The sequence below is a fragment of the Leptodactylus fuscus genome, chromosome 4 (genome assembly GCF_031893055.1).
Source record: "Leptodactylus fuscus isolate aLepFus1 chromosome 4, aLepFus1.hap2, whole genome shotgun sequence".
Lineage (NCBI taxonomy): Eukaryota > Metazoa > Chordata > Amphibia > Anura > Leptodactylidae > Leptodactylus > Leptodactylus fuscus.
In genome coordinates, this window is record NC_134268.1 from 164,796,436 (window position 1) to 164,822,342 (window position 25,907).

Below are 25,907 nucleotides of genomic sequence, written 5' to 3' on the forward strand. Positions count from 1 at the left end.
CAATCATCAGCATAATAAGACATCCCCTGAAAATAAGACAGGTCCTATACTTAGGATGACAATTTAATATAAGCCACAGTCTTATTTTCAGGGAAACACGGTAGTGTACTGAAAATACTGTAGTGTGCTTTTTTAAATTATATACACAATCACCACATTTGTTTTCTTGCCTTTCAGATTTTGGTCAAGTCAATAATTTGGCTATGTTCACACCTGTTTGGATTTCAACTAATTAAAATTTGATTTGAAAGTGTTTTACCACTGATTTCAGGGTTACGTTTATAGGAGTTAAACTTACTTGTACAAGAGATTCTGAACGGATTGTGAAGCTAGGACTATTTTCCGATGATACCCCTGGCCCACTACAGATTGTACTATGCCTTTTTTGCTTGGAAGACCTTTTGTTTCCTGTTCAGGTGTCTAAAAAAGAAAACCAGTGATATTGATAAATAGATACAATTGTTTCTTCAGAACTCTACATATATGGGAATATATGACTTTACTTTGTTACATCAATTATAGTCTACAGAGATTGTGTAACTTTCATGTATTACTAGGAGTTTGCTTGAACCTAGGAATTATAATTATATAAACAGATATGTCTTGCAGCCATTGCTGGCAGTTTGCACATTACATGTAGACTTCAAGCTAACGCTGAGTAAAATTAGTTTTTCACACTGCAGAGGTACAGTGCGCTACAAAACTTGAGACCTGCAACATGACGGAGGGGGAAGGGATAAACACACGATCACTTTCCCTTGTATTAAACTGCTTTATTGAACAATAAGTCAGGTCTTAAATGGTCAAAAGATTGTCCTAGGTGTTAGACTGTGACCATCTAGTGAGTGGTAGGCAGTCTTTTTCAAACTGGACAGCAACTTATAGGAGTTTCTGATGAGCGCTCAATTATTGCACAGCACAACTCCTAAATAAGTTATAATGGGACTTATGGCTATAGTGCACAGTGTACATTAGGCCATCCACTGAACATATGAACACCACACTAGGCCAGGGTCACAAAGCTGTGTTTCTGTCCAAAGCATCCATTTTCTGTTAAACTGTGTGTTAAATGAAAGCACATCCCTATAGAGCACCACATCTCTCCATAACTTATTCCATAAGTGTATATGAAATAAGGGGATGCAGCTGTGCTTTGAGAGGAATGAAGAGGCGCAAGCTGCAGCAATCCTGTGCAAAGAAGGTAGTATAGGCTTCTGGTGGCACCAAACTGAAAATCTGACGCCTTCCTGACAGCAGATTCTGCAGGAAAGCCAATTTCAAAACGCCTAAACAGTTCTCACATCATCCATATCACTTCCAGAGGTGTCAGGAAGAAGCTTATGCCTCTCACCATTGGGAATATATGTACACTTAGCCAATCTGATTGAGTATGTGTATTACGGATAGGTGGCATAGCTATCGGCTGAGCAAGCATATAGCTGAGAGCTGGATATGATTACTAAGGATGAGAAGTATATACATTCATACTCTGCTCAACATATCAGAATCCTGTGTCTAGTGTAAGGCAATGGCAATTTAGAAGTTCTGGAATGGTAAAGGCTTTCTAGTACAGCTGGTCATACACATGGAACATACCCATTAACCTGGTCACTGCCAAGGTAAGGTTTATTACATCATGAATGTTGGGGCCAGAGCTCAGACACTTTCATACACCAGGCTCCATATTCTAAGTGAAGTACAACCTAGTGAGGTTTGTCTGCATTAGACAAATAGTTCTGTGAGTTAGCCACAGCAAATCACAGGTTAACCCATTGTAGTGGCTTTCCGCTCCAGATAAGGTCCAAATGAATGGGCCTAGTCCGGAGAGAGGTGTTGCAAGGTGGACACCACAACTGAATTAGCTGCAGAATCCCACGGAAGAAAGGGCAGCTCACTTCTGGGAAATGAACGGCTCCCATTGATTTCAATGGGAGGCGGCAGGATTTTCACTCAGATTACACGGCAAAATCCTAGCCACTTTGCCCCGTGAAAGTTACAGCACAAACCGGATTCTCGGAGCCTGCACATGGAGTTTACGCTCCGCTCAGACACAAACACGTGTCAAAGTGACCTCTATAAAACACAATCCCATAGATTTCAACGTGTACCGGTCTGACGCATGCGACACATTGAAATCAATGGGAGGCTTTTAAACCCACTGATTTCAATGTGTAGCACGTGTCAGAGCAGCACATATTGAAGTCTATGGGATTGTGTTTTACAGCGGTCACTGACATGTTTACGTGTCTGAATGAGTGGAGCATAAACTCTGTGTGAAGGCTCCCTCTGATTGCTTTATGTTGCAGGCGGCCGCAGATCTTTACTAGTGTTGAGCGAGTAGTATTCAATCAAATACCTCACCAGCATAGGAATGTGTATAATCGGCCGAACACCAATGGGTTAAAGGGGCTCTATCATTGGGAAAGTCATTTTTAACTAATCACATCCTTGCATAGGCTTTAGAAAGTCTATTCCACACCTACCTTTAGTATATAGATTGCCTCAGTGGTTTCTGAATAAGTCCGTTTTCATTCACATGCCAATTACACTGGTTCATGATACATCGTGCACCCCCTTTTGCTATTGTTTCCTATGAACAGGCTGCTGCGTATGATGATGATGACTCAGCTTACTGTTTGCACACACACACATAGGAGATAATAGGAGAGAGGAGGCTGCTGGGAACTTCCTGTGCTGGCTAGAAGCTTATTAGCATATCAAAAACTGGTTTCTTCAGAAACCACTGAGGCAATATACATACTAAAGGTAGGTGTGGAATAGACTTTCTAAAGGCTATGCAAGGATGTGATTAGTTAAAAATGACTTTTCCCAGTGATAGAGTCCCTTTAAACGCTTCAACTATTCAATGCGTTTAACCCCTTGGTGTTCGGCCAATTACAAGCATTCCTATGCCAGCGAGGTATTCGATCAAATACTACTCGCTCAACACTAATCTTTACATATAGCTAATGAAAAACCATCCATTCTGTTAGATTTTTAGCTGTCACTTTTCATAGTGCTATGTACATGATTACTGCCAACTCTGGGATATCTCTGCATGTATATATGTATGCATGTCTCTACTTTCTTCTTAGAGGAAGTTTACATGTTTGACAAACTTTTGAACTATGAATACTTATTAAGTCTCCTTCATACACCCACCAGACACCGAACACTTATGTTAATTACTTTGAATACTTAAAGGGATATTTCCACGAACATAATCATATCTATATTTGTAGATAATGAAAACTAACAATTTTTGCAAATAAGAGTAGTTAAAACCTGCAGATATTTAAAGATTTTCTCTAACCAACTCGATGATATTCTGCTGTCTTGATAAGTGGTCAATGGCCAAGACCACGACCACAAACGCAGCAGCTTTGTATGGTCTGGGGCTTGTCTGGAGCTCAGTCATGATTTTCTTATTGTAGCTGGGTTATGATTAAAGGACACTACATGTATCAGTAGATCTCTCAGCCACATAAGGAAATCATGGTTGGTTTTCTGACCTTAGAAAGGTCCTACATTCATGGTTGTATCCTCTTGGCAACTGATCAAGACAATAGCTTGTGACCACAAAATATTTAGAGAAAATCTTAACTGAAAAATATATAATTACGTTTGCAAAAATGTTTAGCGTTTAATTATATAGATAATTATCTACAAATTTAAAAATGATTATGTTCGTGGGAATACCCCTTCAATATTCAGCTCCCAACAGTAACAGCACAGCAGATGTGTAAGCCTCAGACTTCTGTCACATCCTTTAGAGAAAGGAAAAAACCCACACACCATAGGTAAACCCTGAACATGTGAACTTAGTCAAAACAGGGATGCTTCTAAGTTCAAAATGGTGTTTCCTAAACCAATTTGATCACTATCATTGATCATAGCCATTACTATAGAAATTAAGTGGAAAGTAAGGCTGAGGCCCCACATTGCAGAAGATCTGCTTCTTTTATGGCAGATCATGAATACAATATATATATATATATATATATATATATATATATATATATATATATATATATATATATATATATATACACACACACACATACACACACACACACACACACACACACACACACATACACACACACTATTATAGGAATCGCCTATATTTCTCCCATCGGCTAATTTCAGTGGCTCAAAACACACGAAGTCTGCTGCAACAGAACAGAAACTACAGAGCATTGATAGAGAACAGTCCTGCACAGAGGACCACTACCACTGTTGGCTTGGAAACGGTGGACCCCATTATAAATCAGTGCGGTCCGTCTGTCTACCAAAAAAAAAAAAAAAACCAGACAACTTTTTGAATATCATTCAGCCTTTTGAAAATGTACTGGAGTTTGACTGACAAAGACACTCCCCCTACTGGTTGTCAGTGGAGAAGCAACTCCGAAGTATTTGTAAACCTAGAGTAAAAAAAAAACAAAACCCAAAAAGCTTTTGATCAGTTTATGCCGTTTTCAAATCAGCTGTATGGTACGAATAACTTAAGGTAGGCAAATGGTTCTCAAAGTGTTTGACTACTGCACAAAAACAGGCTAAAGACAATTCTTTCCAAAGAACGCCAAGACAGTCACTACTGCTATTTTGTAGCGAGGTAATCCTTGGGAGACCAAGTTCACCATGAAATGCCTCTTGTCATCAATGGAAAAACCACCGGTCCTGGGAACAACACACAAAGAAGACTGTCCTCTTAACCTCACAGAGAGAATAAAGTTCATGTGGGGATAGGAGGTGACAGCACACATGAATAGCACAGACTGAAGCAGGCTCAATTTATGAGGTCCGGAAAACAGAAAGGGGGCTAGAGAAAGACATTCTCTTGCATGTTTAGGAGTGGAGGGATCCAACAGGGAAGAGGGGGGGGGGGGGGAGATTCCTAAGCATCTGGGTGCTCTATATTGCTTCAAGATCCCAGAGCAGAGATTTGGAATAGACAAAACACATATAAAAAGGAATGACTTATTTACTTACCCCTTTATTTGCAGCTATGCAACACTCCGCTAACCGTAGCCAGAGCCGAGGATTGGAGTGATACACCTGAACCGCTTCTATCAGACATTCAAAGGCTGCCAGTGGTCTGCCAATGTGCAAAAGCTGAATGCCACAGTTATACAGCAGCTCATAACGCTTGTTGGTCAGCAGTGTACACATCGGCCTACCTGAAAACTTCTTCCCTGTAAAATGCAACAAATGCTTTCTGAAATACTGGTAGAACAGACTAAAGTACAGGTATATGAGGAGGGGGAAAAAAGCCAATAAAAAACCCTGGATATTTGACTACGACCACATAATTTTATTGCATTAAGGTTTGGCATTAGAAGGATCCCTGTGCCAAGGCCAATCTATGAAGGATGAACAAATGCTGCAGATTTTCAGTAAACAGATCAGAATAGATATATTGTTAAAGTTAGTTAAAACCTAAAAATTTTTAGAACCATGTGCAAGACAGAAAAGGAAATATAGTTTCAGTATTAGGCCTGTGTGTATAGCCAGAGTGTTAGTAAATGATCTGATTAATAATGTTGCCTGTGTGCTAGCCATGAATCTCTGCTGCCTTGGCATGCAAGAACACCTTGATGTACTAAGACTCTAGATGTACTTTTATATTAAAAGGTGAAGGGGTTAATTTAATTTCATCTTATTCTAAAATGAGAACAGGATAAATGCTCCTTGTTATAAACGTCAATGGATAGAAAATCCTGTCTGGGTCCCTTTATGCTGCTCAAATATATGGAAAGACTGAGCCTTTGAGCACAAAAAACACAGAAAAACAATTGATGAATATAGGAGAGCTTACCTTGATCTGTTGAGGATGCTAATTGTGCACATGAGTTATCATTTTCTTGTATAGCCTTTTTGAAATAGAAGAGTCCTAAATTGTGCTTTCCCATAGCAAAATGAATGCACCCCAGATTGTTCCAAAACATACAACGAAAGCATTCACCTAAAACAGGAAAGACCGAAAATGAGAACTGTAGCTACAGACAAACGAGGAAGGTCTTGAGGACTAGGGACAGACTGCCAGGCAGACCTGACCTTGAAGGAGGGCTTTCTGGAGTAGGAGTCTCAGGAAGAAAGCCCTCTAGAGGTGCAAAAACATGGAGAGCAGCTAGATAAGGATGTCGAGCTCTAAGAACATCACTTTTGCCTGGTAGGTTCAGAGACTGGCATCAATACCTTTTCCATGGAAAGAGGCCTGCCCTGTTAATCCCAGAAGAAGGGAAAGGCCATGACCACTAGAGATGCTAGAGATGGATTGGGGGGGGGGGGGGGGGGGTTTAAAGCTGGCTAGACTATAGTCAGGAGAGAAAAGCCCAGAGGCTGAGCCTGCTTTGTTATTCCGCACATCAGCTTCCTAGAGGTGAGGTCAATACCCATGGGGCTGTGTCCCCAAATGAAATAAGCATGACCAGAATGTTGGCTTGACCCTTACCATGCAATATAGTAAAGTATACCCCCCAAGTTATTAACAAAATTTCAAAAATGAATGGTGCATTTAAAGAAAACCTTTCAACATGTCCATGACTTTATACTATGTAATAGGTGTTGCGCCACTGATCTGGTACAGCTGGGATTTCTCTAGCCCACATTGTTCCCAAGCAATCAGTGCAGTTAATATTGGTGTCATATGTCATTTAGGCGCTGTATATCAGGAGGGTGGTGTCAGGCAAGGAGCAGACAAGATGGGAATCTGAGCTCTGACAATGGCTGCCTCTAGCTGGAGCTCCAAATCACACCCCTGGCCAATTCCATCCTCCTGACAGAGATTAAAGGGGTATTCCCACGTCGCATACTCACTAGTCTTCACTTCTGTAAATTCTTCTGTCTTCCGGCTTTGTTGCGTCATTGGTGGGCGGGGTGCAAAGCCAGTGGCAAGAAGACGTCGCTTCTATGCCGCTGGCCCTGTGTACACTGTCGATGCAGCTAGGCATCGGGCGTACAGCCTTCACAATGTAATACAGACCCGGCATCAGCTGTAAGAGGCTATTCCGCTCCTCCGCCCCCCCTCCCCTCTGGAATATCAGCATCACTCCTGCCACTGCTGGCTTCATGCAGGGCAGGAGCGTAGCGATGTTGCAGGCACCTGTGCCGGCATCTACACTCCCCGGCATCCGCCTCTATTACAGCGGATGCCTGGTCTGTATTGGCAGCGCCCCCAAGTGTAAACTACCCCACCCCCCACCTCCAGGCTCGCTCCCGTGCACTTAGCCCCTCCTCCCTCCCCCTCAGAGCAGCAGATACATCACTTGACTTGACCAGACAAGTCAAGGGATGTGTCAACAGAGAAATGAATAAAGTAATCTGGTGGACAAACAAAGCAGTTTTGCTGAAGCAATGGATTTAGGAAAAGTCTTACATTCACATTAACAAGCAGTATAGATAGGATCCTTGTGATGACCCCTTTAAATGGCACCAAAACTAGCCACACTTGTTCAGGAATGGTGGAGGCTAGAGAAAAGATTCCAACTGCACTGGAATCAGTGGAGTGAAGAACTAACAGATGTTAAGAACTTGATTTGGAGAAGGTTGTGAAAGGTTGTCTTTAAATATAAGAGAAACATTTTAAGGGGATGTTTCCTTCACCACTTAAACTGTTCTTTATCCTCAATCTCACTGATGTGTTTATATTAAACCCATCTCTTGCCTTTAAGCTCTATGGAGCACAGAGGGTCCGAGTAGGATTTGCCTGGTTACTCATTCGGTGATAGCAGCCTCTCCGCTACCTAGTGATGTAACAATATACATTTCCATGCCCCCTTCATTAACCAATAGAGAGTTTTGTAATACAAAGTTTATTTTTGCCAGTACTAAATAGTTTATAACTGGAGGTACTTTAACCCATTCCCGACATCCACCGTAGTAGTACAGAGCATGCCGGGTGTTTAACTATGTCGGTCGCCCGGGATTCGGGCGGCTGCCACAGCCGTCGGGTGTCTACTGTTTTATACAGTAGGCAACCAGCAGTAATGTCCCCGGTCGGTACCCACACTAATCGGGGACATTAACCCTTCCAGCGCCTCAGTCAAAGCTAACTGAGGCGCCATTTACCCGGCAGTGCGTGGGCGCCGCCATTTTCCTTGTGATCACCGGCACCCAAAGTAAGCTCCGGCGCCACGTTGCTATGACAGCCGGGAGCCTTGTGAAGGCAACCCGGCCTGTCATTCTTTTGCTTCTATTGCAGGCTATACTAGATAGCTTGCAATAGAAGCACCGGTATTTTGCAATGTATTAGCATTGTAATGCATTGCATTAGTGATTAGACTCCCTGGGGTTCAAGACCCCTAGGGGGGGTCTAACAAATGCAAAAAAAAAATAAAAAAAATAAAAAAGTTCAAATCAACCCCCTTTCCCTAGAACACATATAAAAGTAGTTAAATACTGTGAAACACATACATGTTAGGTATCCCTGAGTCTGAAATCACCCAAACTACAAATCTATAAAAATATATTTCATGTACGGTAAACGCTGTAGCGGGAAAAAAAATTCAAAAGTACCAAACTGCCGTTTTTTTCACTGCTTTGCTTCTAATAATTTTAATAACAAGTGATCAAAGCAATAGCATTTCCCCAAAATGATAGAACTGAAAAGTACACCCCAGCCCCACAAAAAGAGACGCCCTATGCATATGCGTACACGGATGTATAAAAAAGGTACAGATGTCAGAATATGGCGTCTTTTAGAAAAAAAAAAAATTTAACACAGTTTTGGATTTTTTTTAAGGGGTTAAAATGTAAATAAAACCATATAAATTTGGTATCCCTGGAATCATACTGAAACATTGCATCCAAAATGACATGTCATCTGTATTCTAAGTGAACGCCGTAAAACCGAAGCCCGAAAGAAAGTCGAAGAAGTGCTTTTTTTTCTTCAAATCCACCCCATTCAGAATTTTTTTCCAGCTTCCCAGTACATTGTACAAAATAATTAATGGCGGCATCATGAAGAACAATTTGTCCCGCAAAGAATAAGACCTCATATGGCTCAGAGCGGAGAAATAAAAAAGTTATGGGGTTTAAATGAAGGGAGTCAAAAATGAAAATCGAAATATGCCATTGGTGGGAAGGAGTTAAAAAAAACAAACAAAAAAAAAAAACACCAAAACTGATAAACATTTAGACATTGCTGATTCTTCAGTCAGAACACATAAGCAGCAGCACCGCCTCAGGAAACATTGGAATTTGCTTAGTATTTTCCTTGTAATGGCAGTGAACAGAAATTAATGCTGTGGAAGTGTTACTTTTAACAAAGTAAATAGCAGCTTGTTCAACTCATATCACACAGAATAATGTTAGCTGAAGGCAACCCAGGTATTGATCCCAAAAGAATATGAATAGAAACTGATAAGTGGTATGAAAAACCATGCTGTCTTAAAGAACCAGTCACACTTACATGACTGACTGTAAATTGCACTTTAAAACACAGGAAACAGTTCACATAATTTAACATAAGTTTGGAAAAAGCCATATTTAGAGGACGTTTGTGCGGTTTTATATACCGCTAGAAACACAGCCACTCCAAAAAACGTAAAGGGGGTTTCCAGGGGGTGAAACTGTGTAGTGAAATTGGAACAGGCATATACTGTATATATTTTATACTGTATATAACTAAAATAATTTTTTTTTTTTTTTTTTTCCACACACACACACACACACACACACACACACTTACCAGTTTTTAAAAATCCTGGATGTTCTGCGATATTTGAAGAGTTGAGCAATTTCACAGCTTTCCTGTAGTTACCTCTGAGATACTCAAAATTACTTTTTAAAAACAGTGAGGGGGCAGACTACAAAAAGAAAAAAAAAAATTCATATTCAAAATAAACTCAAATATACAACATCTGTGACTGCAAGTGCTTAGTAATCATTAGTCATCAATATCAGATTGCTGAGTGTCCAACAACCTGAACCCTTAGAGACTGCATTGGAAGTGAGCACTGCATCCTCCTCACTGAATACTAGGAACAGAATTGCACAGGGGCTCTGTTTCATTCACATCCTTAAATACGCACTACTCTGGGGATTTGAATGCAGTTGGAATCTCTAGCCCTCGTCATTCTTGAGCAATCAGTGCTGTCTGTTTTAAGGCATGATGGGCCAATTAGGATCTGTCGTGCAGGCAGTCCTTGGAGTGGCAAATAATCTAACACCATTCACCTAACAGCACTTAATTAGCATATTGAGTGCTGAAGTCAGAAGACTGTATGACCAGGGGAATAAGGGAGAGAGGATGCCATCTTTCCTAGTTATACCCCCCCCCCCCAAAAAAAAAAAAAAAAAAAAAAATACAGTAGCAGCAGATGAGCTATAGTTGTCTTTGGATGTGTAGGAAGGAGGGACAACTGCAGACCCTTCCTCTGTCACTACTGTATTGTAACAGTGTAAAAGGAACAGTGGCTAGGAAGGAGATCATTCTCCAGACCAATATCATTGTGAAGGTGCTGGGAGGCAGGGGACAAGACCGCTGGCAGTGAGGAACAGGTTGGACTGTGGGCCACCAATTGAGTAACCCTAGTCTGTGCAAAAGTTAAAGTTAGATAGCATTAGTTTAGCTTAATCTTTGTAAGAACCCACTTACATTTCCAGACGTATTCATAACGGACTTTATCTCCCTTTTGCAAGCTTTCAATGACTTCATCTGAATGTATGCTCTGACTTTGTACTGAAGAGGGAAAAAAAAAAAAAAAAAAAAAAAAAAGTCAAAAGCAAACCCAAGTTATAGTATCAACCCCAGTTGGCAGCAAAAACACAAATCTATATATTTTCTGCCATATGTATTTGTGTGTTTGAATACCCCATGCCACAGCTTCTGATACACATATTTACCTGATGAATTTTGGACTTCGCCACTTCTAACTGGACACCTCCTTCAGCCTTTGAGTTCAGAGCTTCTTTGTTGTTACTGTTTGCCTGTAAACGTGAGAAACAGAATCTAAAAGTTAACCACTTCAGTACCGGGCCAATTTGTGGTCCAGGACCAGACACATTTTAGGTTTATTTAGTATGTGCGGTTTTGAGGTCTAACATTTTTCCCGTATGTCTCAGTCAACTAATTTGTGTGTCTTTTTTCGGGGACACATAGGGCTTTATTTTTATGTTGTTTTTATTTTCAAATGTGTTTTAATTTTTTTTTATCTCAGAGAAAATATAAACAAAATAGGAGGGAAATTGTGTCTGGTTTTCAATTTATTATTATTTTTTTTATTGTTTAAGTGTCACTGAAAAACTTTATAATATAGTTTTTCCTCTCCGTTACGGTAATTTTTATTTTGTATGGTGTCGTCGGGGGTGGGGTTATAATCTTTAATAACGGCATTTTATTAGCGTATTATTTTTCAGATTGTGTCCCCATAAGGTAATAAGAGACCTTTGGGGACATCTGATCACTTTATTTTTTGTACTAGAGGCTGATTTCTCCTATAACTGGGGCTGCTACATTTAACCCCAGATGCAGGAGGAATACAGCCTTCTGCACGCTGTATACACAGTATGCAGAGCTGATCTGGGTTCTGTAGGACCCAACAGCTCTTGCAAGACTCTGCTCCCGGCAGATCACATGACCGCCGGGTCAGAGGGCAGCTGATTTATGGCAGCGTCCATAGCCGTGTATACAGTGCTCATTGAGCGCTGTATACACAGCGACCGAGAAGGCAGGGGAGGTAATAAATCTTCCCTGCCATCTCTGTGGGAACTCTGGCTGAAGTTACAGCCGACTCCCAGCTTCAGTAGCTACACGATCTCTGTGCAGCTACTGTGTTCTGACTGGACGTACAGGTACGTCCTGTCAGAACTAGGCAACCACTATCCGGACGTATATAGTCTATGGGCGGTCCGGAAGTGGTTAAACATGCACAACAATATACACAAGCATTTGGCCCCCACATTGAGGTTTGTGTGGCAGGTTTCAGTTCAATGACTTACCTCATTTTTACCATTTTTATTGTTGTTGCCCTGCAAGATCATTTTTTCGAGTACCACCAAAAGGTGTAAGGCTTTTTCAGTTTGGTAAGTTAGAAGGTACAGGTCAACCAGCAAGAAGCATACAGCATGTGCAAATTTTTCCTCTGAAAAACAAAAAAGAAATTGTTCAGCAGATGAAGTTACGTGAAATATTTAAAGCAGCAGATTTTAACTTTTCACCTATTCTGTGGATTGGTGATTATAGTCTAGTCCTTGGGGCCAAGACCACCAGTGAAATCACAGAAAGGGGATCCCATGTCCACCACCTATGAGTGGAGCAGTCAGGAATATGTGCTGCAGTTTCCCTGAAGGCTATAGGGTTGATGGATATCTGAATAGTGTACTTTACTTCTCTAGCAGTCCTACACAGATAAACGGAAAGACTGCCTGTTAACTGCTGCTCCATTCATACAGGGGAAAGTGATCACTATTTTCAGTTTAGTGATGGTTGGATACCCATCAGATACAAAACAGAATTCTACAAGTTCCAGGAGTTAAGCCATTTCCCTAGTTCCCACTCACAACTTTGTCTTTAGTAGTCGAGTAGCTACAGCAGGAGCTTCACCCACTACGATTAACAGTAGAAAAATCATGCTAAATGATGCCCCCTCACATTGGTCAAACAAAAATGGAAGAGTCCGGATGACAATTACAGGTTTCTGGCCCCAGCAATTTTGATCCCATGATCATCTACATGATCGTACATGAGCACAGCAGTATCTTCCAGCACCCAAAGGTAGGCAAATCTGCTGATGAGTGTGGGGTCTGAATGTTAAACCCCCAGCATTTAGATACAAATAGCCTATCCTGTGGCTAGGTCATTGTTATAAACATGATGGCGGCTAGAAAAAAATAAACCTATGCATATATTGTACAGACTGTTGCACAACCAAGCAGAAAAGGCTGCAGACTGAAGTATGGCCATGAATTTGCTGTTTACGCTTTGTAAACTTTTCAGACAACCTAGCCTCAGTAATGCACCATTTAAAAAGGTTTATATTTTTCTCCTGGAAAAACACTCTACAGAGTTGCTACCACTAGAGGTCACACTAGAGGGGGTGTTCACACTTGATCCCAAGTCCGCTTTGTGTCACTCCGCCAGGTTTCAGACCTCAGCCCTGAAAAAACTGGACAGTGGACGACTTCCTGGTTGTCAGTTTTAAAACCCATTCATTTGATGCCTCTCCACAGGGAAACCATTTTTTTTTTTTTCAGCCAGTCACAAAGTCGGACATGCAAGACTTTGTGTCTGGCAAAAAACCAAAACAGGCGGACACCAGTGGTTTGCTTTTAAAACCCATTCAACTGAACGGGTTTTTAAAACTGACCACCAGGAAGCCGTCCCCTATGCAGTTTTCCCAGGGAATAGGACGGAGACCTGGCAGGCGGAATGACACAGGTGCAAGTGTTAACACCCACCGCCAGTTTGCTGTTCACTCCCATTTACTAGCTAACGTCTGTCCAAAAATACCATACACAGGTTTACAGTGTGCAGGAGAGATGTGCATGGCTTTCTTCACAGTAAACTGAGGAACAGATTCCACAGCTCAAATTTCTCACAGGGATGTGCCATTTTTGATGGGGACAGCCCGTAAACAGTTTTGTTGTGTTTATCTTTGAGTCATGGATCTTAGATTTCTCATACCCTGCATTTTCAGGCCAGGGTCCTTGAAACAACTATTTGAGATTTTACATTTATGCCTGGCAGAACTACATGCAGAAAACAGCTACTACCAGTAGTCCTAATGGATAGGGATGAGGGCAGACTAAGACTGGGGACATGTACAATAAGGAAAAAGTGTGCTTCAGCTCCAATGAGGCTAATAGCAGTAGAAAAACTGATAGGAACCCATGTATGAAGGCTTAGAAAGCTGGAGAACAGACTGCCCAGCAAGACCCCGCACAGATTGCTCATGAAAACTCAAGTACACTTTAATGTACAGGCCTAATTGTACAATAATCTTCAGAATACAAATCTAAGCCATTTCCATTACAGCTAAGGTGTGAGCAACAACTGCATGGAGTCAGATGGTCATTTACTACAAAATATTATACAATGTAAGAGCCAAAAGCAGTCATTTACTTGTGCAGCAAATATTCCTCCATATGCACAGTGAAGAAGCTTCCATGTGGTACTTCATGCCCCTGCCAAGAGTCAATCATACTGTATACACTTGGAGAGAGGAGAAGGGGGGGGGGGGACAAAACAAAAAGAAACCAACCTACTAGAGTTGCCCATTTGTGTTATATTTGAAATACCAGTTTCTGGTTATTTTGCACTGACATATTAGGTCAACAAGAGATCAAGCTTGAATTCAAAGTTCAAGAATAGAGGGGCAAAACTCCTATGGGAGCCATCTTTTCTTCACACTGTTAAAATATATTATGGAAACCCCAATGCAGCAACAAGTCTCTTGGACGAAGACCCGATGGGAGCGCGAGAGAAGAAGCCGTCGCTGGACAGTTTTTGGACGGTCCACGGGACAACCCCAGTGGATGGAACAAACAGTGGTGTGGATCAGAATAATAAAAGGTAAGAGAAGAATAGCCTCTTAATGATATTCCTACATATATTTAGTTAAAAACTGTATTCTAATGATGGAATCCCTTTTAGACCTTCATAAAAGAAATCAGCCTCTATGCCTGAACAAAATTTCCCATGACAAGATATTAGCAATTAAATATTTTGGAAACAGTTAACATGCAAGTCTTGGTCATATTGCAAAGAAAATTATTTCCCATTGGATCTGTAACAGCATGCGATCCTGATTTGTTTCCAGTTTCCACTGGACCTTAAAGGGGGAGAAAAATAAATAAATACAAAACATCAAAGCTTAAAATTAGTTAGAGTCTTCACCTCGTCTGCATGGCGTACATGGTCCTTTAGAGCTTTGGGGCGAAGTTCTGGGTATTTTCAGAGGCCTACCTAAAATATTAGTGGTAGAAAAGCAAGATGGAAAATAGGGTGTTTTGATGTTATGATATACGGTCTTCACAGGAAATTTCACAAAAAAAAACACCCAAAAAATATTTCCAGTAATGTAAGAATTGGTATTTGTGTTACTCAGCTTAGAGATCCTACCACAAGTGTCAAAGCTTGCTGTATCGCTATTGCTGGGTTCACACCAGCGTTCGATCTCCGTTCTCAGGCTCCCATTCAGAAGACGGAAACCTGTCATGCTGAGTCCTGCCTTCAGCGTTTTGAGCTCTCCGTGGCGAAACAGTTTTTTTTTTTTTTTTTTTTTTTTTTAAACCGGACACAGAGTACTGCATGTCCGACTCCGTGTACGGTTAAAAAAAAAAAAAAAAAACTTTCGCCGCGGAGAGCATAAAACGCTCACGGCCGGAGACTTTTCAATCCCATTCAAATGAATGGGTTTGAAAGATGCCTGCAGGTTTCCGTCTCCTGCCCAGTTTTGTGCAGGAAACAAACCTGCAGAACAGAGTCCTGGGCGCAGATGTGAACGAGCCCTATGTTCTTTTAATATATTGCTATAACGTCACTGCAACCTTATGCTGAAATTCACAAAGAATTCCTTTAACAGTTTAGAAGTTAAAAACGCCCAGGGAACATGGTTGAGACTTATTGTAAAAATAACTCAATAGGCCAAAAAAAAAAAAACATCTATATAAGCACACTAGCCACATTACCTTGAAGTTCTCATGTTCCTGAGTACAGTCGGTCATTCTTGCTGAGGAGGGTGGGGGTCTGGGAATGGAGGGAATTTTGACAAAGGAAGAGGAAGACTAGCGGCAATGCTCAGCCACTGAACCCCCTCCCAATACCCTTCATAGTTAGCATAAATATAAAGCAGATTTACAGCAAAGCGAAACAATTTGCCAAAATAACTTAGGCAGTGTGCTCAGGGCCATGATAGCTGAAAGTTACTGTAGCTTGCTAGCTAGTGTTTTTTCCTTCTGAGACTCCCTTTAAAGCAAGGGTTTCCTCTGAAAACACAATGTTACAATGATGGTATAAGAAAGTCTGCCGCCATTTTATACTGGCTGTGGTTCGCGTAGCATAAACCTACTGAATTTATTCATTCTTTATCCTCCATATACCCGTCTAAATCAATGGAACTAAATCCATGGTGAAAATCAGTTGCATTTTAACAATATGGGCATGCAGCATATTTTGAAAACCTCAGCATGTTCTCTTGATAAGGAATTTCTTCTAGAAATTTATAACATAAAACTCCCATCCACGTTGCAGTGTAGCTACTAATGGCTTTTGTGGTTCAGAAATCTGCAGCATATTCATCACAGCAAGAGTTATCCATAAACACGGAAATCAAGAAAATATACTAAACTGTCTGGAAGACAGACAAAACCCAACAAGCCAGATGCCAACTCTTGTGACACGGTTGATTTCTAATATCCATGGAAGCAGCCAACAGCAGACATTTTATTAGTTTATGTAGATGGATGTGAATGGAGGAAAAGGCTTCAGTATCTGAGGACTGCATGCACAAGATCTCAATACACAAAGAAAAATTGACAAAGATTAGCATCAGCATGTATATATAAAAAAAAAAAAAAAAAAGATACTCTTGTGGAATAAACCACAAGGCATAACAATCATACAGCTGGGAGGACAATGAACCATGACCCAACCTAACATTCCATATGAGTAACAGGAATATGATCATGAAAGAAGGATCAATCTATTGATTTACACAGCCCAAGAATGTAGTGATGGAAACACAAAGGGAAAGAGTAGCAAGCCTACAGATGACTCAAGTATGTTACTGACAGGAAGGAGACATGAACTCACCAAAGGGCTCAATGAACTGATAAAGCTTTTCTCCAATGGCAATGGCTTCCATGTGCTGGCGCAGATAATACAGGATGACTGCCTGGTTATAGTAAAGCATGCTGTTTTCCACATCATCTAAGCTGTCCATCTCATCAACAGCCGAATGGACCTAGAGGTAACAGTTAATGCTTATTTACCAGGCAGACCGTTGTATATAAAATAATCATGCTAATATTCAGAATTACAATAATTATAGCACAACAACTAATACTAAAGGATGCCACAGCTTTGCTACCTCTGGCAGTCTCAGATGAGTGCAACAGACATTTGCAGCCATCACTGAATAGACACTTCTGCCATGTGGATATACGACAGAGGCAACAATACACAGCTCTGATGACACAAAGCAATCCCAGATATTTGCTTCTATCAAGTTCAGTGAAGGGGGATCCACCGATTTTTTTTTTTTATTTTTTTAAAGCATTATATTATATGTCCTATAAAATAGAGAAAACTAAAGAACTGAAAGGAATACTAAACATAAATGGAAAATTTACTTTATTAACAACATAAAAACAGGGAAGAGAAGTAGCCAACAGACAAAAAGGGTCACCTAAACACTGGAAACCGGGTAAGTGTAAAATGACATACAAAATCATGAAATAAATAGAAGACTAGATAAATGACTGACAGCATAAATACCAGGATATAATAGTAAATAGCCGGCTGATCGGGGCAACCATAAGTACCAAATGGAACAGAACGAGTGTACCAGTATATATACTGAAAGTATATAAAAAAAAAAATATATAGTGTGACAGTCTAAGTATATAATACAAATACAAAAGTTGATATAACAGCGGAAAAATCAGTACAATGGCCCAAAATAAGGGTTAAATCAGCATGGTAGCAAGTGAACAGCCAGCTAACAATATCAGGTATAGCAAGCCTGTGATGGGGGGGGGGGGGGGGAAGGCTGTATACAGTAATCAGTAAAGGTAAGTACAGTCCTATGAAAAAGTTTGGGCACCCCTATTAATCTTAATCATTTTTAGTTCTAAATATTTTGGTGTTTGCAGCAGCCATTTCAGTTTGATATATCTAATAACTGATGGACACAGTAATATTTCAGGATTGAAATGAGATTTATTGTACTAACAGAAAATGTGCAATATGCATTAAACCAAAATTTGACCAGTGCAAAAGTATGGGCACCTCAACAGAAAAGTGACATTAATATTTAGTAGATCCTCCTTTTGCAAAGATAACAGCCTCTAGTCGCTTCCTGTAGCTTTTAATCAGTTCCTGGATGAAGGTATTTTGGACCATTCCTCTTTACAAAACAATTCAGGTTCAGTTAAGTTTGATGGTTGCCGAGCATGGACAGCCCGCTCTCAAATGATCTGAAAACAAAGATTGTTCAACATAGTTGTTCAGGGGAAGGATACAAAAAGTTGTCTGAGAGATTTAACCTGTCAGTTTCCACTGTGAGGAACATAGTAAGGAAATGGAAGACCACAGGGACAGTTCTTGTTAAGCCCAAAAGTGGCAGGCCAAGAAAATATCAGAAAGGCAGAGAAGAAGAATGGTAAGAACAGTCAAGGACAATCCACAGACCACCTCCAAAGAGCTGCATCATCATCTTGCTGCAGATGGTGTCACTGTGCATCAGTCAGCAATACAGCGCACTTTGCACAAGGAGAAGCTGTATGGGAGAGTGATGAGAAGGAAGCAGTTTCTGCAAGCATGCCACAAACAGAGTCGCCTGAGGTATGCAAAAGCACATTTGGACAAGTCAGCTTCATTTTGGAAGAAGGTCTTGTGGACTGATGAAGCAAAGATTGAGTTGTTTGGTCATACAAAAAGGCTTTATGCATAGCGTCCAAGAAAACCAGCATTCCAAGAAAAACACTTGCTACCCACTGTAAAATTTGGTGGAGGTTCCATCATGCTTTGGGGCTGTGTGGCCAATGCCGACACCGGGAATCTTGTTAAAGTTGAGGGTCGCATGGATTCCACTCAGCATCCGCAGATTCTTGAGAATAATGTTCAAGAATCAGTGATGAAGTTGAAGTTAAGCCGGGGATGGATATTTCAGCAAGACAATGATCCAAAACACTGCTCCAAATCGACTCAGGCATTCATGCAGAGGAACAATTACAATGTTCTGGAATGGCCATCCCAGTCCCCAGACCTGAATATCACTGAACATCTGTGGGATGATTTGAAGCGGGCTGTCCATGCTCAGCCATCATCAAACTTAACTGAACTTGAATTGTTTTGTAAAGAGGAATGGTCCAAAATCCCTTCATCCACGATCCAGGAACTGATTAAAAGCTACAGGAAGCGACTAGAGGCTGTTATCTTTGCAAAAGGAGGATCTACTAAATATTAATGTCACTTTTCTGTTGAGGTGCCCATACTTTTGCACTGGTCAAATTTTGGTTTAATGCATATTACACATTTTCTGTTAGTACAATAAACCTCATTTCAATCCTGAAATATTACTGTGTCCATCAGTTATTAGATATATCAAACTGAAATGGCTGCTGCAAACACCAAAATATTTAGAACTAAAAATGATTAAGATTAATAGGGGTGCCCAAACTTTTTCATAGGACTGTATATATAGACTTACTGGGTAGATAGCAGTATATAAAGTGAAACAAAGCCACAGGCTGAGGTATAAATTAAGGTTTTATAGTCAGGTCAGTAAGGTGGAGCTGGGTAAAAACAATTACACATACCCGTGGACGACATAATCAGAGACCAGTGAGGGGAGACCCTACCCCAACGCACGTTTCCAGGAAGGAGGCATCGCCAAAACGTGCGTTGGGGTAGGGTCTCCTCTCACTGGTCTCTGATTATGTCGTCCACAGGTATGTGTAATTGTTTGTTACCCAGCTCTACCTCACTTTAAAACTTTAATTTATACCTCAGCCTGTGGCTTTGTTTCACTTTATACACTGCTATCTACCCAGTAAGTCTATATACTATTACTCACTGTTATTTACCGTTACTGCTTACTGTATACAAGCCCCCCCCCCCCCCCCCATCACAGGCTTGCTATACCTGATATTGTTAGCTGGCTGTTCACTTGCTACCATGCCGACTTAACCCTTATTTTGGGCCACTGTACTTATGTGTACTGATTTTTTCCACTGTTATAGCAACTTTTGTATTATATACTTAGATTGTCACACTATTTTTTTTTTTATACTTTTAGTATATATACTGGTACACTCATTCTGTTCCATTTGGTACTTATGGTTGCCCCAATCAGCCGGCTATTTACTATTATATCCTGGTATTTATGCTGTCAGTCATTTATCTAGTCTTCTATTTATTTCATGATTTTGTATGTCATTTTACACTTACCCGGTTTCCAGTGTTTAGGTGACCCTTTTTGTCTGTTGGCTACTTCTCTTCCCTGTTTTTATATGTTATTAATAAAGTAAATTCCTTCAGTTCTTTAGTTTTCTCTAGTTGATCCTGTATAGGAATACACTGGTCATTATGTGACCCATACAGAGGGAACATGGTATGCTGTATGATTTTTCTGTTTCCTTGATGTCATGTTTGTCTTACATGTCCTATAAAATAGGTTTGGTTGCATTATCTTATATGCTGGTCCATTAATATTCCTACTGAAAACGTAATCAAGAGTTAAGAGGAATAGTAACACCCAGCTGTCATTCAGTTCAGCCATTCCCTGGAGGAGTAAATGAAAGCGCAGATTACGAGGAATGGTCAGGAGCGCAGACTGTTCCTCTTAAGTAAGGGTCATCAACCTTCAGCACTCCCGATGCTGTGAAACTACAACTCTCAACATGCTCCATTTGCTTTCATGCGAGTTCAAACAGCAGGCACGGAGCAAGTGAGCATGCTGGGAGTTGTAGTTTTCCCACAGCAGGAGTGCAAAGGTTGATTATATAATATTTACTGGATCCTGGAAAGAGATGTTTAAGCTTTGTCAAACTTTATAACAGAAAGGTGTATAGGAATTCCATGAAAGCCAGAACTGCAATAAAATGGGATAATTTGCATGTTGAATAAGATATTACTTACCTCATTTCTTAGCCGATTTAGTGTCTGCTTTAAGTGGTCTGTTGAACTCTGGTCACTTTTATAAAACTCAGTCACTGCCATATTCAGCATTACTTTGTAGTCATCTTTGTTAATTTCTTTGAGCTCGCTAAGATGTAGAAGACAGGCTTCATAGTTTCCAGCCTAATATACATAAAATACTTCAATTACAAAACAGAAGTCACATACATATGCTTAAGGCCGGGGCCCCACGGACCAGAAATGCCGCAATTTGCCCGCAGCGGACACGCTGTGGAAAAAAGAAAAATAATTGCAGCATTGTACAGTGCAGGCAAAGTGGATGTGATTCAAACGAATCCCATCCCCACTTTGTGGAGAAGATCGCAACGCGGACACTATGCGATTTGCAAAGCCGTTGCAGCTTTGCAAATCGCAGCATGACAATTACTGTATTTTTCGGACTATAAGACGCACCCAGGTTTTAGAGGAGGAAAATAGGGAAAAAAATTTTTGAAGCAAAAACTGGTAAAATATTTAATATATGGGAGTTGTAGTTTTGCAACAGCTGCAAGGCCACATTGACAGGTGACCCTGCAGCTGTACGGGGATGCATAGAGTGGTTTTTTTTGCGGGTCCAGAAGTACTTTTTAGTTATACCATTTTGGGGAATATCTATTGCTTAGATCACCTTTTATTGAAAAAAAAAAAACCCGGTGGTTTATTATATATGATTTTCTACTTTTATATATATATTCTAGGGACAGGAGGTGATTTATAACTTATTTCATATTTTTATTATATATTTTTAAAGCTTTTTTTTTTTTTTTTTTTAAACTATTTTATTCCCCCCCCCCCCGGGGCTTGAACCTGCGGTCACTTGATTGCAAGTCCCATAGACGGCAATACAAGTGTATTGCCGTCTATGGGACATTCTGTGTATTAGTATTACGGCTGGTCATAGAGACCAGCCGCAATACTAATATAGCAGTGACAGGCCTGGGAGCCTCATTAGGCTCCCAGCTGTCACCCGAACAGGTCGGCTCCTGCGATATCGCCGCGCAGGAGCTGGCCTGCAACTTTACAGGTACGGGGCCGGTGGGGACCGGCCCCGGGGGAGAAGAGGCCGCTGATACAGACTGCAGACCCGGCATCCGCTGTACTAGAGAGGCGGATGCCGGGGAGGGATAGACGCCGGGGCCTGAGACATCGCTGCCCTGCCCTGCATGAAGCCAGCGGCGGGGGGACGGAGGAGCAGCTGCATGAAGCCAGCGGCGGGGGGACGGAGGAGCTGCTGCTGGCTTCATGCAGGGCAGAGGAGCGCAGCGATGTCGCAGGCCCCGGCACCTGTAATGGCGTCTATCACTTGCCAGCTTCCGCCTCTCTATTACAGCGGATGCCAGGCGCCACATTCGGCCTATAAGACGCACCCTTCTTTTCCCCCCAAATTTGGGGGGAAAAAGTGCGTCTTATAGTCCGAAAAATACGGTATTTCTACGGAAACGCTGGCGGCTTTCCCGTAGATATGTTAAAAGAAAGTCAGCAGAGAAAAACTCTGAACTTTCTCTTAAAAGCGCTGCAGATTGAACCAAAATGCGTTCACGCAGCAGTTCTTCCCGCAGCGCTTTAGTGCTGCGGATACGGCCCGTGGGGCCTTAGCCTAAAGGGGTTTTCTGGCACCACATTTAAAATATTAATGACCCATCTACAGGATAGGCCATTCATTTCTGTTCTGTATGAGTTGAACACTGCAACAATCATCTAGATAAGGTATTGATGTACAAAAGATTAGCTTGTATTAACTGTATATAGGTGAGAGTACATAAGTTACCATGAATGCCTGGAAAGAACACCTGGACAGCTCCTTTTCTTGGTCAGAGATGCCAGAGCAATTAGCAGAGCCCTCATTTTTTTCTGTGCCTTGTTCTAAAGTTGGATCAGAAAAAATGCAAATATATTTAGTATTTTCATTAGATTTTTATTATGATAGGTTCACGTTAGCATTGTTTGCCTCAGTTCTAAACAGGTAGGCAGACCACTGAAGCAGTAGTAACAGCCCAATGAACCCCATTGACTAGCATGTGTCCATAGTTATAAAACTGAAACAAGCAGGGGAAAGTCCTCCGTGAGGAACTTTCCTCAGCTGGTTTTCAAGCAGATATTGCAATGGAGACTGGCACTGATGAGAACTTGCCCCTATTGACTCGTATATTTTTGAGGAATGAAAATAAATATATATATATATATATATATATATATATATATATATATATATATATATATATATTACACACATGCATGATTGCATGATTTTCACAACACACTACAGCAGATGTGGGGACTAACGTGTAAAATTACAACACAAGGGTCTGCACTTTTATTTACATGACAAAACTTAACCAGCATGACTATATCCTATATAGCTAAAAATGTGTAAAAGGTGTTCAGAGAGCCATTTCTAGGCCCAGATTGGTCTTGGCTGGCCTACAGAGTAGCTGGAATCGCTCCAACTAATTGGTCAGTGGGGCTGGTCTATTTTTAATAAGCGACCATCAGAACAGGGAACATTAGGTGGACTGTATTAAGAAAAATCAAAACTGCATGACAATCAAGAGAAATGGACATTTCTAAACTATACCAAATTTTAGTTGTTTCCATACATAACGTTAGAGGAACACTAACTTACCTCCTGCTTTATCCGCAGCCATTCTTCACCAATTCCAGATTATCAGCTTGTATATGATCCCAAGCTCTGTATTATGCCTAGCACAAGATTAGGTCTTTTTACCCCTGAAAATAGAAGAAAATATTAGTAACACTTACATTACACCATGCTTCATTTCACTACAAAACTAGAATCCTGCAGATAAATTCCAGAGATTTTTGAAGTTTGTTAGAAATACTGTAGTTTGGATGTAGCACATCATTTCAGTGTACACATGTAGGAGTCTCCTCGACTCTGCAGGTATTATAACTCACCGGAGGTTAGCCACAAGCAAGTCATCTACAAATGATACCGTGTACATACCACCTAGAGTCTGCCAGGTATGAAGTCAATGGTCATGCAATGCATAAATAAATTCTAATAATGGTTTTCCGCATCTTAAAAGACTTCTGCTTGCTGTCAGTAGTTGGAAACATTCTTGTCTGTATCAAGATGCTGAAAATGACTTGGCCCCACTCACAGCTGAGTGGGGGATGCAAAATTGGTAGCAAAAGCGGTTTTGTCATTATGGACACAGGAATAAGTGTACGATCATAAGTCACCCTGTGAATGGAGTGTCAATGCACTTGTGTGACCAATTGTCCATTTACTCCCATTGGGCTGTGGGCGCTGCCTGAGGTTACAGTTCCAGGAGCCCCCCCAAAAAAAATTGAATGGAGAGCCTGTAACATAAGTTAACTGGCACTACATTGATAAGGTAGCTTTAGGAAAACCTTCAGCTGCATGCTCCTGATCAATGAAAGACCCAACGATCAAGCCCCAAATGATACAACACTTATCCCCTACCCACAAGACAGAAGATAAGGGTCCATAACGGAACAACCCGTATAAGCCTTGGCAGTCAACTGTAAATTGCAAAGTTTAGGCTACATGCACAACCATGCACTGGTGAAAAACTGGACAGCACATAGATGGTAGCCATGTACAACTCATTTTTCACAGACTTCGTCATTTGAGTGTAGAAGGCCGAGTGACAAACCAGTTGGGAATAGGGCCTGCATAGAGTTTTGAGGTTTGGCCCTGCAACCTCACATGGACCATTGAACATCATAGTCATGTACATGAGGGCCTAAAAATGAATGGGTCAGTAACCTAACAAAAAACAAAACAACCTTAAACATAATTAAGAGTCAGATACATACATTTATATATAAGTGCATGTTAAGAATTTCTCTGCAGTTTTCTATTCACAGAGAGTTAATGTAAAGTGATAAGAAAAAGCAACACATGATAAAAACTACATAATGATTAAAGGGGTTTCACCATGAACTTCATCCTCTACCCACAGAATGGATAATGGATGAGGATCTTATCAGCAAACCCATCAGTAAGAGTTACCTTCACACGTGACCTCCGCAGTAGCAAATAAGATCTATCTGCTCCATACACTTCTATTGGGCTGACACAGCCTCTCAATCCAACAGAAAGAAATGGAGGTGGTCACAACCTCATCATTTACATAGGGGACCCCAATGTCCTGACGTGTGACAGCCCCAGAGATCAGACACTTCTCCCCAGTCACAGGGGCTCATAGGAATACAATAAGCATTATACAGAATTAGAGAACCTTTATAGGGGACCTAAGGAGTAAGAGCCAGCCTTTAAGATTCCCAACCATAACACAACCCACAAGAGCTAACACTCTACAGCTCTCACAGTAGGGGCACATGTCCTGAGCCATGGAGGACAATCTCTATAGCCTTGCCAGGCAATACCTCCTCAGTGTGGCGCTGCTGTCACCTACAACAGGACACTCACTGAGCACGCACACCACCATAACAGCATGGACACCGGACAACACAGCCTAGGAGAGCCGCTGACATAACACACTGGCCATAAGCACATAACAAACCGCTGTCACCCACCACACGTCGTTATAGCTGCCCTCACAGAACATAGCGCCTCTACCCAGCCTCCCGCCTGCACACACCCGCGTGTCGGCTCCGCTCTTACCCGAATACTACAAACACTGGTCACTTACTGACATACCCAACCGAGAATGTGCCCAGAACCTACCAGTGAGACAACCCGCCGAGCGGCCCCACAGCTGTGACTCCGCGCCTGCGCTCTGCTTCCCCGCTGCCTCACGTCACTATCCTGCGTTTCCGTCGCGAGAGCCTCACTTCCGTGCGCCGGCCACTTACATTATGCGTCACCTTATAGAAGATGGGGGTGTGGCTACTTACCAAAACCTATTAGCCAATCGGCATATAAACCAAAAGTAGCCAATCGGCATATAAGAGACCACGGGCTAGTGATGTCACACCCTTGTTACCACAACAGTGCTTATACACTGTCTACCAATAAGGATATGGACACCAATGCTAATGCAGATATCTGGTCATTATGTACATCACGCATTCGAGCAGTTAAATATCATGTAGGTAACAGCATTGGCGT

The 25,907-nt window shown here is 41.3% G+C and overlaps 1 protein-coding gene across 2 annotated transcripts in view; it reads right to left on the reverse strand.

The window, feature by feature from the left end:
* Positions 1 to 25,598, reverse strand: part of CNOT10 (CCR4-NOT transcription complex subunit 10) — a 66,807-nt gene extending 41,209 nt beyond the window's left edge. For both annotated transcript variants that reach the window (XM_075271319.1, XM_075271318.1), the window contains exons 1-12: positions 25,524 to 25,598; positions 23,469 to 23,572; positions 22,614 to 22,708; positions 20,807 to 20,968; positions 16,757 to 16,907; positions 11,944 to 12,086; positions 10,849 to 10,932; positions 10,601 to 10,684; positions 9,692 to 9,809; positions 5,819 to 5,965; positions 4,993 to 5,195; positions 299 to 420 (exon numbers count right to left, since the gene is read on the reverse strand). In XM_075271319.1, coding sequence (XP_075127420.1) covers positions 299 to 420; positions 4,993 to 5,195; positions 5,819 to 5,965; positions 9,692 to 9,809; positions 10,601 to 10,684; positions 10,849 to 10,932; positions 11,944 to 12,086; positions 16,757 to 16,907; positions 20,807 to 20,968; positions 22,614 to 22,708; positions 23,469 to 23,490 — 1,331 coding nt within the window. In that variant the 5' untranslated portion in view covers positions 23,491 to 23,572; positions 25,524 to 25,598. The remainder of the gene's footprint in view (positions 1 to 298; positions 421 to 4,992; positions 5,196 to 5,818; positions 5,966 to 9,691; positions 9,810 to 10,600; positions 10,685 to 10,848; positions 10,933 to 11,943; positions 12,087 to 16,756; positions 16,908 to 20,806; positions 20,969 to 22,613; positions 22,709 to 23,468; positions 23,573 to 25,523) is intronic.
* Positions 25,599 to 25,907: the final 309 nt, after the last annotated feature.